The 16,017-nt window shown below is 38.2% G+C and overlaps 1 protein-coding gene across 1 annotated transcript; it reads left to right on the top strand.

Annotated features, from left to right (window-relative positions):
• Positions 1-1,559: 1,559 nt before the first annotated feature.
• On the top strand, positions 1,560-12,315 carry LOC116179620 (vacuolar protein sorting-associated protein 11 homolog). Its single transcript, XM_031499421.1, has 10 exons — positions 1,560-1,654; positions 1,710-1,778; positions 1,831-2,004; positions 2,056-2,249; positions 3,249-3,417; positions 7,238-7,327; positions 7,377-8,090; positions 9,038-9,633; positions 9,677-10,400; positions 11,863-12,315. The coding sequence occupies exons 1-10, from the start codon at positions 1,640-1,642 to the stop codon at positions 12,160-12,162; spliced, it is 3,045 nt and encodes a 1,014-aa protein (XP_031355281.1). The 5' UTR covers positions 1,560-1,639; the 3' UTR covers positions 12,163-12,315.
• The last annotated feature ends 3,702 nt before the right edge of the window (positions 12,316-16,017 follow it).

Here is a 16,017-nt window from a genome sequence, read left to right as displayed (position 1 = left end):
AAAGTAAAAACAATTGCTGCGTTAATCTTAATAATGACATTTAAAATTGAAACATACCCTTATCTAGATTGCTATGCGTCAAACTTCATGATTGCATATGATAAGTTTTCAATTTTGATTGTAGTTTCACAAAAAAATTATGTGTAAATCTTGAGAAGAAAGTGTTTTTCAACTCTCGTTTTTTTGACACACTCGCTACGCTCATGTGTCAAACTTTGAACTCGAGTTGAAAAACTCCACTCCCCCCCCCCCCCCACAATCTTCATTACACTAATACTTTAATGGCCCGTAACCTATGCAATTCCATCTGGCCCGTAAGGACCCAGTCCGCCCCTGAAGAGAGCTCCCAAAGCACCTAAACAACAGTGCAACAGAATGCACTGTTAAGACTATTTAAAACTCTGGAGGAAGCCTAAGAACCTCTGAAAACATTCTATTGCTTCTTCTTAGTAAGCCTTTAAATGCTAGGCACCTTCTAGAGTTTTCGAGAGAGTTTTGATAAAGCCTAAAAGCTTTGAAAGGGGCATAAAACGATCATAAAAGCGTTGGACCGATTTGGAAAGAAATTACTGATGAGACCACCGTAAGCGCTCTCGCTAGAGGCCCTTTTCTGGACTACTGTAGACTCGCCTGGTTCTAGGAAGGACCTAGAAACTCCTCATAAAGGTTGGATGCCTTTAAAAGGCGTTCCATTGCAATGTAAACCTATTTTAGCTCTCTAGCTCTGGAAAAGATCTAGAAAGCTAAGAAAATACTTTGGAAAGCGGTGAAAACAGCCTGGTAAATTCTCGAAAGTCGCAAAAACGCTTACAAGATTCTGAAAAATTGCATTCAAGTGCCCTCTAAAGTCCGCTTTCTCCAAAGCCCGCGAATAATTTACAAAGCAAACGCCTTCTAAATCTTTCCTAGGAAATATACGACTTTAGGAAGTGCCAAAAAAGCTCTACAGTTCTAGACAGCCCGTGAGCCCGCGACCGAGCCGAAATTAAAAAGAGCTGACGTTGTTAAAAAAACTGGACGAAATGGAAAGATTAGAAAGGGCTCCAGGAAAGGTCTAAAGGTATGTTGAACTGCGAAAAACACTTAAAAGATTATGGGAAGCACTTGAAAGGTGTTCCTAAGTGCTTACAAGGGCGCTATAAAGGTTTTTAGAACTTTTATTATGAGCATTTTTTTTAGGTTTTTTGGTTTTAGATGTATTTAGGCGCTTTTTACAGGTTTCAATGTATTTCGACCATTTTTCGCGATTTCTAGACCCTTTTAATGAAAAGGCTTTGAAAACCTCTGCAAAATTCTAAAAAATGTCCATCGCAACCATTCTATTCGTCAATGTTCTTGGTGTTCCAAACATTCTATAAGGAATATTCTTGACAGCCACTTAATTCCACACAGTGTTATTACTATTATTATTCAGCCTTTTATACTATAAAATTCGTATACAATAAAAAGATGAATCGACGGGGAAAAATAAAAAGCCCCCCTGAGCTGCAAATTTACCTACTCCACCACTGGTACTGTACTGTATTGACACTATTGACAGTTTCGCACATAAAAAATTGGCAACGTCGCCTTTAAATGTTATTAACCAAAGGTCCTTTTTATAAACAATGATAAACCCAAAAAATTGATATAAAAAACCATGGCCTTTTTAGAGGTAAACCGGTTTGCAGTTTGCGACACTCCGTTAAAACTCAATTGTTCCGTTTTAGTGGAGGAAGTTCAATTTCTTCGACGTCAAGCCGAACATCGACAAGGGGCGTATTTCCGATCTGTTCAAGGTAGTAGGCCTCTTTACGTTCGGGTCCCCGTTAACCGCCCGTTTTACCGTAGGACTCCGAGATAATCGTCGCGACGAGCGGTAATAACGAAATCGTCCTGGGCGACTCCCTCGGACAGATACATCTAGTATCGCGCACGTGGGAGATTACGACTTTTCGCGGCTACGAACTGAGGGTCACTCTCGCCCAGCATTTGCGCAACTCGACTCTGTTGATTACCATCGGTGTAAGTGAGCGGCGGGTTGTTTTTTCTGTGTGCTGTTACCGTTTCGTTTAGGAGGACGAGGCCGGGGTGAATCCGGTGATTAAAGTTTGGAATACGAATCGTAACAAGCATGGAGTGCCGCATTGTTGTCGGATTAGCAGAGCAATACCTGGAAATAAACCGGTGGCGGCGACTGCGCTCTGTGTGCACGATGGTTTGCAGCTAATGGCGGTGGGGTTTGCCGATGGCTCCCTTGTACTGTATAGGTACGGTCTAAAAACGTAAAATGAGCCATATGTAGATTTTTTGTACTCGATATGTCGGAATCTGCCAAACAAATCGGCCGAATTTGTATCTAGTGTGTAAGTTGGGTTGCATAACTGTCAGGGGTATCAATGCCTTAACATGTATCGGGTGATCGAAAATAACTGCAGACAGTTTAAATTGGGCGCTTACAGTTTTTAATGTTTTTTTACTTAAGGAATTGGCAAACATGTTTAGAAGGTAGTTTATTTATGCATTAGTGATTAAATTGATCCACCGCTGCTATTACATAAATGACATTTGGTATGTTACCAACTTTATAAATCTTTAGTTTTACGGGAAATTCAAACTGTCCGCACTACTTTTCGATCACCCGGTATATTTTAGAATTGAACAAAGGAGTTTTATATGCAGGAGATTATGTTCAGAGTTAAATTTTACGCACTGTAGGCTCATTGTAGGTATAAAAGTATCCCAAAATGAGATCCTCGAATGCACTATAAAGATGTGGAACAGCCCCTTGAGTCTTAAAAGGCATGGGGTGTGACACAAGTATTTTTTAGTGTATGAGAGAATTTTACATTACTTGGACTTCAATAAAAATAGTGAAATTACATTATTAGAGTAGATTAATTCATATTTCTTAAGACTAGGAAGATTTAAAAAAAATTACAGTTGTTCAGAAGGGGGAAAGGGATCATTTTGGAAGATTAAATAATCTTTTCCTGGAAATAGTCCCTTTCAAGAGCATTTTCAATGTTTGAAATTTTAAGAAATCTCTTCTTGGTAACTCTGAAGCGTCTTTGATGAAACATTTTCTGAGAAATATTATGAATATTTATGGAAATCTGCCTACAGCTTTTGAAAAACTGTTCGTTCTAGATATGCCACCTTGTGAAAACTGTTAGACTACATTTAAAAAATTTTCCCAAGGAAAATCTACATATGTCCCATCTACCTGTTCGTTCTCGTAACCGAAATACTTGAGATACATGTTTCAGGGGTGATATTACACGGGATCGTGGTTCGAAGCAGAAACTGTTACGTGACGTTAGCTCAACCGTGACCGGATTGGCATTCAAAACGACTGCCTCCGCAACGTTATTGTTTGTCGGCACCGAAAGTTCAGTGTGTGTATTTAATGTAACACATAAAGATCGCGAGCAAAAGGTGCTGATTAACCCTATGGGGAAACCACTCGTAAGAATGTATGTACCGCATGTTCGGAATTGCTTAGAATTATTTTGCATTACTTTTGACATTTCACAATACAGGGTATTACAAAATATCATCGAATAATGTAGCACTATTAGAATTTTGCTCCACCATAGTAAGTGTCTTGAACAAAGATCAAAAATTGATAAGTTTGATTTAAAAAAAATACTCCTAATGGTCTGGTCCCACTTTGGGGACATGTTTGATGGCGATTTTCATTTGTTCCCCACTGCTGACTATCCCCACCACAACTGACTTTCAAATCTAAAATAGCACATCAAATAAAAGCTCTTGAAAAATATAGGAGTCATGTGCTTCTTTTGAATCACACTTAAAATGGTAAAATCAAAATTTGCAAATATTCGCTCGGTTATCAAGAAATTTCCAATTTCAGAATGACCCTGTATTTTCTACAAGAGATAAAAGCTTCTTTGATTGTCTGCTGTTTTCAAAATTAGTATACAGGGTCAGGTAAAAAAGTTATCGGACCTAACCTTATTTTTTTAATTAGAACATCCAGTATATTTTAATCTAAAATATAAATTCAACAAACTTTTTGAAATTTGTGTTTTTTTTAATCACTTGAACCACTTCTTTCAATTTTTTTAATCTTTTTGAATCACTTGAATCTTTTTTGAATGTCAGCCCTGGTGTGTAATATTTTGGAAAAGAGAATGTGATACTCTATCTTTTTTAGATTCAAATGTATATGGTGTTCTATTAAAAAAATGAGATCAGGTTCATTAATTTTTTACCTGGCCCCGAATACTTATTTTGAAAATGGCAGATTACTCAACAATGATATAGAAACACAAACATTTGTCTGTATCATTTGGACATTGAGAATTTTTTGATTTTCCCCCCGTATATTTTAGGCGAGCGAATTTTCAAATTCTAACCATTGGGATCTCCGTATCGTTGAAAGATATACAGTGTAGGTCAAATAGGAACAACTTTTGTGACTAAAAAAAACGCATTTGAGCCTTCTATGGGCACTTTTTTATCTGAGAATCTGAATCTGTTCAGAATTTCCATAACACACTAGATGTAGAAGATATAATACAGGCTACCATTTTCGTATTCCATATGCGCGCCATATTGGATTTTTACGGAATGAGATAGACGATAAAAAAAGAAAAATAATGACGTGTAACACTCGATACTTTTACATAAATTTAAAAATCAAATGTTCTTAACAAATCATCCACGATTACTAGATCTTGCTGAATCAACATGGCTATGAAGGCGATGCATTCCAATGAATTTCTTTTTTTGTTCTTTATCTCATTCCGTAAAAATTCAATATGGCGACGATAAGAAATAAGAAAGTAAGTAGTAGCCGGTAGCTTCTACGCCTAGTATGATATGGAAATTCTGGCAACAGATTCTCCGAAAGAAAGTGGCCATAGATGACGCTAACGGGAATCGTCTATTTCCGAGCGTTTAAGCTAGGGAAAATGATATTCGATATTTTCAGTTTTTCGATGATATCTCAGTTATTTTAAAAGATTTTTCAAAAATTTCAAATGCGATTTTTTTGTCACAAAAAGGGGCAACGCTGTATGAGAATGGGTCGTAAAGTATATTTCATAGCGCTAGGTGATTTTATAGTTCGCAGGGTGTGCGAGGTGAGGCGGCGCAGCTGCCGAAACCGAGCGATACAAAAAACGAGATTTCCTAAAGGCGGTACCAAGTTCGCGGGGTCTGCTAGTTGTAATATAATCTTAGAATCCATTCGAGCTGCAATATTGGTCAAATGGGAAAAAATGTACCTGTATTAAATCGAAATTGGATCACCTAGTCCGATTTTGACAATCGACAATTCTGTGGTTACCTTAACTGCAAAATGCGACTCGTGTAGGGCCGCCCTTAGATTCGCAAAAAATTACAAAATGGCGCGCCTGGAGGAATGTTGTGTAAACCAGCAGCCCGTAGAATGTAATGGGAACCCCGAAAACTCCGCGTGAAACCCGAAGAACTGCCAACCCTAAGCACAAACGCGAATGACACTATTTGAAATGGGCTCAAACTGTCAAATTTTTATTTACAACAAAATAACGTTTCGTAAATAAATGGAAAATTGTATTTTTAGGAAAAATGTGATACTGATGATACTAATGACAAAATCCAAAATGGCGTCATAAAAAAGTAACGTTTTGGTGAGAAATACAATTAGTAGTTTATTATGAAAAAATTAAAAACGAAAAAACATTTTTTCAGATTATTATCCAGCACGAAAATTCGTAACTTTGCCCTCATTTAGCCAACTTTCTATCTCTTACAATAAGCGAGATCCCCATAGTGGGACCGGAAAAATGGACACCCTGTATAGAAAGTAATGATCTCGTCTTGCTAACTAGAAAAACTGGTATTTAAAATTATATATCCACCAATGAAATAATTTTAAAACAAGTTGTAAATCAGCATATCCATGATTAAAGCGCATTTTTGGTAATACAGGTCAGTATTTTATTAGCGAAGTTTAAAATTATCGATCTCACGAGGAATTTTGGCTGCGTTAAATAATTAATTTTATTTAATTTCAATTGAGGGTACGTCTTTATTTTGTAAAACAGATCATAAAGTAAATTAAGTTTTTTAATGTCACTACTAGAAAGTACCGCAATCATCGGCCATTTTTGGGCAAATTTGCTGCCAACTTAAAAAAATTGACAAATAAAATCTGAATAGCTGTCATTTTTTATAACCTAACTTCATAGTACTGTCATGCTTTATAAAAATATCAGATATCTCCAAACAGGTGGAACAATCCCTAACATTAAAGTTACTAGAATCTGGTAACTTCCGGCATTTTTGGGCAAAAATCATGCGTTCTCTCTCACACGAGCCCAATGGATTGCGGTACTTTCTATATTTAGTGACTTTAAAGTTTTTATACTGGTAGCGCTATCTAACGGTAAAATTATAGCACCTCCCAAAAACCATATCGATTTTCTTAAATTATCGATCTCACAAGTAATCAACTCAAAATAGACTAGAGCCCGCACATCTACACTAAAGGAGAAAGCTATTAGTGAAAATTTGAAGTCTCTAGCTATTGTAGTTGCTGAGATCTCATCCGGACAGCCGGCCAGCCAGCCATAACGAATATTAATTTAAAAAGTACAATGTTTTTAGCGCATTTTTGAAAAAAATACGCTAAAAACATTGTAATGTTTATCATTTTTCTTTTGTTAATAGAAGATGCACGATTGTATTTGTTAAAGAATTTTATTTATTTATTTATTTGTTTAACCAGACACCATACAGAATAAGAACATTCCAATTACATGGCACTGGGGCTCTCAACATACGTTAGGGCTTAAGATCTAATTCGATTAACTGTTACATTTAGGGGAGGGGATCGTGAAAAATGTCAATATTATTCACTCAGAAAGACTTATTTAAAGTGATCAGAGAATAGTTGTTAATGTAATAATGTAAAAACTGTCAGAAATATGAATAAAATAATAAACCAGAGGTAACAGAAGGAGATGCTCAAATTATCATAGCCTAGGGTTTGGTTTTGGTACACATATTCTTAGACATAAAGAAAGTGCTGAAAAGCTCTTGGCCAGAACGCGCATACGCAGGTGTGCGGGTGGTATCTGTACCTATTTTTTGTAATAAGAAGCTTAATAGATCTTTGAAAAAATAAGTGCCATTCGATCGCTCTGCCTATCATCAGATTATGTGCAATACCGATTCCTAGAGAGTGGTTTCCCCATCAGACTGATCTGAGCGTTCAAATTAAGTTTAATACCGACCTTTGTAGTGTAACTTGGATACGATCGGATGTGCTAAAAGGTGTAGCGTTCTCGCCGAGTCAATACAAGAAAGTCACTTCATGGTGGCACGTAACGATGTAATTATCCGCACGTTCGAGTGCATTAAATTTAACGTTTGCGTTCCAGGCGATCTATTGCTACACCAGCGACGGACGCGGTCCCTGCTTTGCCGTGGAAGGCGAAAAGGTGCTCCTGGAATGGTTCCGCAGCTATTTAATTATAATATCGACGCCCACTAGACCTAGCATACAAAATTTGAGCGGCAGCAGTTCCACGCAAGGTCACTCGCTTACCATTTTAGACATTCAGAATAAGTTCATCGTCTTCTCGATGGCGATGGAGAAAATTAAGGCGGTCTTAATCGAATGGGGCGGATTATACCTTTTGGACGGCAACAACAACATGTACCATCTGGACGAGAAAGACTTACAGTCGAAACTGCTGCTGCTCTTTAAGAAAAACTTGTACGACGTCGCGATACGCATCGCCAAATCGCAGCAGTACGACGCCGACGGTCTGGTGGACATCTTCAGGCAGTACGGAGATCACTTGTACACGAAGGGCGACTACTGGGGCGCGATCGAGCAGTACGCGAAAACGATCGGTCGACTGGAACCGAGCTACGTCATACGGAAGTTCCTGGACTCGCAGCACATCGAGAAACTCACGAGTTATCTGCAAACTATACACAAGCAGGGGCAGGCCACCGAGGATCATACGACGCTGCTGCTGAATTGTTACACGAAACTGAACAAACCGGAGAATTTGAAGGAGTTTATACTGTTGAAGGATCGAGATCTCGACTTCGACGTGGATATCGCCATTAAGGTTTGTCGACAGGTATGTGTCGACCTTGCCGGTTTTTAATAACTGATTTTCAACTGTCAAAAACTGTGAAATTCGTTGATGATCCCAAAATACAAGAGATTCTATAACCCGAAGCTAAGTAAAACATTGGGCATCAACCGAAATTATTGCATAAATAACGATTTTCGCTTACCTTGGTCAAAAAGTTACAACAAAAATTACGTTACCATTTAATTCATTTGTTTCTATTCTATTTTTTCAAGATGGACATGTCAAAATTTCATCAAATATCAACGTTTTAGATCATTTTAAGCAACTTTTAAAGAATAAAAGTTTTGAGAGACTGTTATACATACCACGCACGCAGGCGTTCGACAGACAATTAACTAAAGGAATCTACTACATTGTTTTAATAATTCAATAAATCTGGTTGTCAAAATTTTGCGATATTCGGGAGCACTTAGAACTTCTTTTTTATTAAACTGAATTTTTATGACAAAAAACTGGCTTATAGAATTAGATGAGAAAATTTCGTGGCTTTTCAGATGGTATAACACCTTTTTTTAAACACCTTATCAAAAGGCTTCACTATGCAACAACCGCTTGGTTTAATAACACTCAAACTATAACGATTAATTGCGTCTCCACATCAAAACAGGGCTGACTGCCAAAAAACGTGCACATTCAAACCACCAAAAAGCCTCGTTTTTATTTTCTTTCCGTATTTGAAGGATCCACCACTTCCACCATAAAATAATCTCCTCCTTTTTGAATTTTCACATAAACCGCCAATCACAATTAGACGTCTCTGTCCCTGGAGATCAATCCACCTGCACCCATACGAAAAGTGCAGTGGAATTTCCTGCACAAAATACGATTTAGAATCTCCAGATTGTCACATCCAGAACGATGTTCAATAATCGGAAATTTTGCTCTTTACCTTTACACCTACAGCTCCAATGCAGATTCTGTTTGTTTAGGCTAGCCCCCAAGAAGCGTTGACTATGGCAAAAAGGCACAAAAAACATGACTTGTACATAAAGATCGAAATAGAAGATTACCAAAGATACAAGGAGGCGCTGGAATACATTTCCGAGCTAGACTTCGAAGACGCCGAAGTTTACATGAAGAAATACGGACAAGTACTGATACAATACTCCCCACTGGAAAGTACCGCATTTCTGAAGCGTTTATGTACGAATTTCTCGTCCGAGAAATCCACGAACTTGGACGCGGTAATGGCGCAAGCGCAACGGTCCGATCCTGAGGACTACATTCACTTGTTTCTAAACAACTCCGAGTTTCTGGTCGATTTTTTGGAACACCTAATTGCCGACGGTTGTATTTTGAGCACGCCGGTGTATGACACGCTAATTGAGCATTATCTGCACGTCTGGACATCTTTGAAGGTTGATCTCGAGAAGGGCAAGTACGGGCAGAAAATTTTAAAACTGATGCAAAATTCCGAAATTAAGTACGACAAATCACAAGCGCTCGTAATATGTCATATGCACAAGTTTAGCGACGGCGTTCTGTATTTGTACGAGGAGGAGAAATTATATCAGCAGATTTTGAGGTAAGTGTCAGCAAAACACCGCCGGTTTTAACGCGTTCTCTAGGTATCATTTTTCGCATGGCGACGCAAGCGCGGTCCTGACCTGCTGTAGGCGGTTTGGCCATCAAGAGCCGACCCTGTGGATTCAAGCGCTGTGGCTGTGCATTAGGGAATCGAAAAATTTATCGACCGAATTGCTACCGGAAATACTGAAGGTGATAGCGAAGGATCGGTTGCTGTCACCTCAAATAATAATTGAGGCGATAGGTACAAGCGACGCGGACATAAAATTGTCCCATCTACGTTCTTATATTATCAACGAGTTAAAAAATGAAAACGAAATTACGGGCACCGACACCAAGCTGACAAACAATTACCAGTCCGACACGCAAAAACTCAAGCAGCAACTGGAATCGCTGAAGAACGGCGTGAGCGTAATTCAGGGATCGCGCTGCGCCGCCTGCCACCACCAGCTGGAACTACCGAGCGTTCACTTCCTGTGCCAGCACAGCTACCACCAGCACTGCTTTCAGAGCTTCTCGGACAACGAAAACGAGTGTCCCGCCTGCGTACCCGAAAACAAGAACCTTCTCGAACTGCTGAAGGCGCAGGAGTACAATAAGGACTTGCACGAGACGTTCCACGCTCAGCTGGAGAAGGTGCACGACGGTTTCACCGTAGCGGCCGAGTATTTCGGTCGCGGCGTTTTTAAAAAGGTGACCATCGTCACGGACACGCCGACGACGGTTGCGCGTAATTACGATCACATCAACATCTCACAGCCGAAGGTAAGTTGAATTCACTTTATCGACCGAGAGATAAGACAGATTTTTTGCGATGATTACATTTTCTTTGTACATAGGTTAGAACTAGCGTGTAAACGTATATCATACGTCTGTTATCGGTTAGTTCTCCTTTCATTTAATTTTTTTAATTTTGACAGCACAACAAACAAAAGTTTATTAATCTGCCATCAATTTTAAAATAATATTAGAAAGAAAAATAATAGGGCGCTAACACATTCACAGACGATTTTCCTTGTCTATTCGCTTGGTAGCACATATTATGTAATTTTTGAAAAATTGCCAAAAAAATTTTGATTGGCAAAGGAAAAAAAAATTTTTACGTCAATCAACCGTATTAGTTTTCAATTTTTTGCATAATAAAGACGGAAACTTGGAAAAATAAAACCCCCATATTTTTCAATAATCTGTGATGCCATGGAATTTTATAATACAAAATCTACGCCAATATCCGTCATGCCATGGAATGTCTGCTAAAAACAAATCAAATTCTATCAAATAGTTATTTATGCATCAAGGGCATTAAGGCGATATTTATGCCGAGGGCGACAGAGCCCGAGGGCCTCCGCCCCGAGGGATTGTAAGTCGCCCGAGGGTTAAATATTGAGTAATGCCTGAGGTGCATACAACATTTTATTTTTCATCATTCCAAAGAATGCATTACAAATGTCATGATTATTGTTTGCCCAACATTAAAGTGCTCCATACGAATCAAGTTGCATCTTTTTTATGACATAATATAACTCCGTCAGTCAATTTGACAGGCCATTTGAGGGCATAATGAGATGACAATCCATTATGCCCTCTCATTATGCCCTTGGGCGTAATAGACTGCTTCATATATCACATATGACAGATATAATTGACATATAATAGGCAAATGAAAAATAAAAGTATTATATTTAGAACAGCGAATTCAACATAAGGAAAGACCAAATTACTACAAACGGTTTCCTAATATAACAATGTACAATAAATGTTCGAATAAGTCACCATTAACTGGAAGACATTAACCAAGTCGGTCATAAAATCCATTTCGATCTGCTGGTAATTGATAACTGGATATCTTTTTGTTTTAGAAAATTCCTCAGAAAATTCCATGGCATCGCAGATTATTGAAAAAGATGCGGGTTTTATTTTTCCAATTTTCCGTTTTTATCATGCAAAATTGAAAACTAATACGGTTGATTGACGTAAAAAAAATTTTCCTACAAAATTTGCTCTAAAATAATTTGGGGAGCCAATAATGGCATGTTATGAATTGTACATTGAAATCCCTATGATGCGTTACGCAAGTCACCACCCTGTATACGTTTACACGCTAGTTCTAACCTATGTAAAGAGAAAATTGCGGTGACAGACATTTACTAATCATAGCAAAAATCTGTCGTTATCTCTTGGTCTATTATGACGCGTTTTGAATGGCTCAATAAAAGTTATTATTTAGCTGGAGGTGCAGACGTACGGACCTGGCGCGGAGGCGCGCCTGCGTCAAGCGGAGAACAAGCGAAGCGGCGGCATCCCGATAGCTTCCACTCCAGAGGGTCGCGTCAGGCAACGGGAACGTCAGTACAATACAAAGGCAAAGTACGCCGATAGTGCCAAACCTCAAAAATCGGAAGCGGGATTAAATCCGTTCGAGACCGAGTACGACGAAACGAAGAATCCGTTCCTGGACGAGGAGCTGGACGAGACCAACCCTTTCAAAGACGATTACGATAAAAATTTAAATCCCTTCGAATCGTAAATGGAAGTCACATTATTTAACTTATTGTGATAGTTAATTGTATATCGCTTAAGACTGCAATGCGTTACAATGCAATGTTTATGTTGTTAATTTGAAGGTCTTCTTGTACAAGTAAATTGAATATAATGATAAGCGACATGTTAATGTTTTTTATTGATGCTTTTATCATTATGTAATGCATATAATTAAAGTTACAGTGGGATTAAGTGGTAGAACAAGCAGAGCTATATCCTTAGATAACCGCCAAAGTATGGCGCTGAGGCTGACTCGCGTGATTTTGAAAGTCATAGGATACAATGTTGGTTTAAGAATTGGTGTAGCATCCACCAACGTCAAGGGATTTATTACATAAACTTTTAATGAATGTAATAATAAACGGAGGTGCAAAAACATTCCGATTTGATGGGCGCACTCTATGTATTTAACAATAACAGTTTTTAAAAAATGGAACTTAGTAACTCTGTATAAATTATGCGCTTGTCTCTCCTAAAAGTAGTCATATACGCTCAAATCGCTTGTCAATGTCATCGCGCATCTGTTTACCGAGTGAAATATATTTTTTCGTATATGCAAACAAACACATTGCAAATGGGTGCCCAAAAAAATTAAGTAATGCTACCCTTAATTAAAACTAATGTAATTAATATTTCTGTCTGCTTCTATCACCTGGAGAGAGCGCGTGCGCCCTCTCTTGCATTGGTGCGTACACCACTCTGCGTCCTTATCTTTCACACGTAACAGTACGGTTGTCGCAATTTTAAGTAGCGCGTGAGAGAGAAACATGTATATCGTTCCGTGTGGAAGAGAAGGATATGCGCTCTCTCCATGTGATAGAAGCAGACAGCAATATTAATTACATTAATTTTAATAGAACGTTATTGTCTTGACTTAATTTTTGTAGACAAACCATTTACATGTGTTTGTTTACATATTAAAGGTTGCTAAAAAATGAATTTCACTCGGAAATCAGATCCCCCGATGATTAAAAAATGTGGTGTAAGTACTAAGCTAGAGGGTACTACACATTTTGGTAAAGAGTGGAGAACCGGGGTGTATGGAATAGAAATAGTCAATTTTCATTTACCTACAGCTGACAGAAAAACCTGGGTACACTGGGGGGTATGGGAATACCTCCAGACCCCCCCAGCGTTATATTCACCATCAAAAAGCCCTAACTATGACTATTTCATAAAATTTTAGTGCTAAGGGTACTACACATTTAGGGAAATAATGGAGAAGCGGGGGGTTTGGGAAACAAAAGAAATAGTCAATTTTCATCTACCTACAACTGACATAAAAACCTAGGTGGAATCCGGGGGGGTATTGAATACCCACCAGACCCCTTGGTGATACATATTCACTCTCAAAACTCCTTCATAATTTTTTTGTGCAAGTGTTAAGGGTTCTACACATTCTGGGAAAAAATGTAGAACTGGGAGGTATGGAATGCCCCCAAGGCAAAAGAAATAATATAGCATTTTTTTGAATTCTTCATTTCACAAGGAAAAATTCCATAACTTATAAACAAATTATTGAATGTTGAAAAAAGAGGTGCTTTAGAGAGCCCTATTAATGTTTCATTAAAACAAAAATGTAATGTTAAATTAAAATGTTTTCTACAGGTGTATTTAAAAAAAATGATGATGGTGTTAAAGATTGAAATGGAAAAAATCAAATAGAGCTAAATATTTTCCAACAAATAGCTTAGTTGATTATATTATATGGGAAACGTTGGAAAGGACTAGAATTTCGATGGTAATCGTTTCGTTAATCGGCCAAATCAGTTTTGGCGTTTTGGGGTGGGGTTAACGTACCTACGTACTCACGGGAGGCTCGGAGGCTCCGTTAAGACCACTCGTTTATAGTTGGATAAATAAAACAGCGCGAATTTGAAGGGGAAACCTCCCCCTCCTCCCCGAACATTCTTCCAGCTGCAGTTAATCAACACCCTAAATACTTCGTGGATTTTCCCTTCTTAAGAATTCATTCTTTCTCTTCGAGAAAAATTTAATGGGGAAAAACAAGGAACTTGATGCACACTATGGGAAGAATTTGGGAGCCGTGGGGGAGGTTTCACAGGTACTTGAGAGGAACAGTGAATTGTAGAGAAACTTTGATGTATCTACTTATGTTGTTTTGTTGTGTATGAGCACAGGGTTAGCTAAGGGTACGCGTGGTCGCTACGCACGTAAGGCAAGAGGTTACCTTCCCTTGCGGAGATTATTCACTTGATCTAATCTAGTAAATAAGTTCGGTTGGATTTCACCAAAAAAATTGAAGCCGAATTTCGAAAAATAATAAATAATCTTATTTGACTACGAAATAAAGTGGGTGTGGCTTATAGAAAATTATGCGGAAAAAATTTGGCAACATTGACAAAAAACCAAATAATAATAATAATAGAGATTTATTAAATAGAATATAAAACAAAAAGGAGAGTGAATAGTGAATAGGCTTTCGTGCAGAGGTTAAAAAATGACATCGAATCAGCTAAAAATATGCAGGGTGTTCCATTAAAAAAATCCGCTGTGTATTGACACCGTACAAATGGGACACCCTGTACATTCAAAAATAATTTCTGTATATGCGCATCAACCATCTATAGTTTTTTGATATTTTTTACCGCAGGATAGGAAAGGCCAACGCACTGTTGCACGACCCTGTATGTCGTACCCAGACGATTCATTTTTCCTTTGCAAGTACTCTCCTCCAGCACACCGTTTTTGAGATATTTGCTCTCAAAAACGGTGTGTCGAAGGGAAGTACTTTTGACATTACTAATGGATATATTTCGGCCAGAAGTTCCAATCACCTTTTCTAAGTATAAATACTCCCTGTGACAATCCGAAGACATACAAGGAATTATAACCGATCACTATGAGTGGATAAGTGAACTGTGGTTGGTAGGACTGTATTTCTTTCGTTAAGACCTTCCATTAGAGTACCGTGAAGGATAAATCCAGCCCTCCCCACAACTCCGCATATTGAAAAGCGCTAAGGGCAAGGGGCTGTAGTTGGTAGAAAATACTTCCTTTTCTTGATACTTTTAATTGGAATACTATGAAAGATAAAAGCAGCACCTCCTCCCCCTCGCCTGTCACGAAAAGCAGTCGTGAAGGAGAGGGGGGGGGGGGTTAAGCCAACAAAAGTGACACAACTTCAAGGTATAAGCTCCCTATTGCAAACAATTTCAAAACTTTAGAATACTTCCCAAAACAGTAGTTCAAAACCGCACAAGTGCAAGTGAATCCGGACGGACGGATGGACAAATAATTTTAGCTTTCCACAGGTGCAGGGACAGTTTATATCAAGTCAATTTATTGGCAAAAACAATTGTGAATAATTAACTGCTTAACAAGGGACCTTCGCTTAATGAGTTTTTTTAAGTACCCGATTAAGTAATGTGCCTTACTTTATCTTCTTAAATAGGTACGTCGTATGTTTTCGATATTGCAGGCCACATTCTCAAATTAGTCATATATTTTTTAAAACGTTAACATTTATTGCATTCGTTTAACTCCATAATTAACTATAACAAAAGTAAAACGCATAACTGGGAAAATACATAAACGTGAGGGAAGCAATGAATTTTAGGAAAATTGTGACTTTAGAACCGCATTTAGGGGTGCGCCATCTCGTGGTAGGAATTTTGAAATTTTTTTTGCAAAATTGGATAGGCGGCATACCTCAAAATCTATCAAAGACGTGCCACTCGTCTTTGTAAAAATTACAAAAGAAATGCAAATTTCACCACCTCTTTGAGGGTGGCTCCAGTGGCGCACGTAGAAATTTATTCTGGGGGAAGATTAAACAAGTTCGTGGCACATACAGTCACCCAGTGCGTACTAGAAGGGG

Source organism: Photinus pyralis, unplaced genomic scaffold, assembly GCF_008802855.1.
Source record: "Photinus pyralis isolate 1611_PpyrPB1 unplaced genomic scaffold, Ppyr1.3 Ppyr1.4_LG8, whole genome shotgun sequence".
NCBI lineage: Eukaryota > Metazoa > Arthropoda > Insecta > Coleoptera > Lampyridae > Photinus > Photinus pyralis.
This window is presented reverse-complemented; position numbering and strand designations above follow the sequence as displayed.

What these genes read in the sequence shown, in the direction of transcription:
- LOC116179620 (XM_031499421.1), top strand. An exon ending in GGCTCCCTTGTACTGTATAG is followed by an intron (nt 2,250 to 3,248) that starts GTACGGTCTAAA and finishes TACATGTTTCAG; the next exon opens with GGGTGATATTACACGGGATC. An exon ending in TCAACATCTCACAGCCGAAG is followed by an intron (nt 10,401 to 11,862) that starts GTAAGTTGAATT and finishes GTTATTATTTAG; the next exon opens with CTGGAGGTGCAGACGTACGG.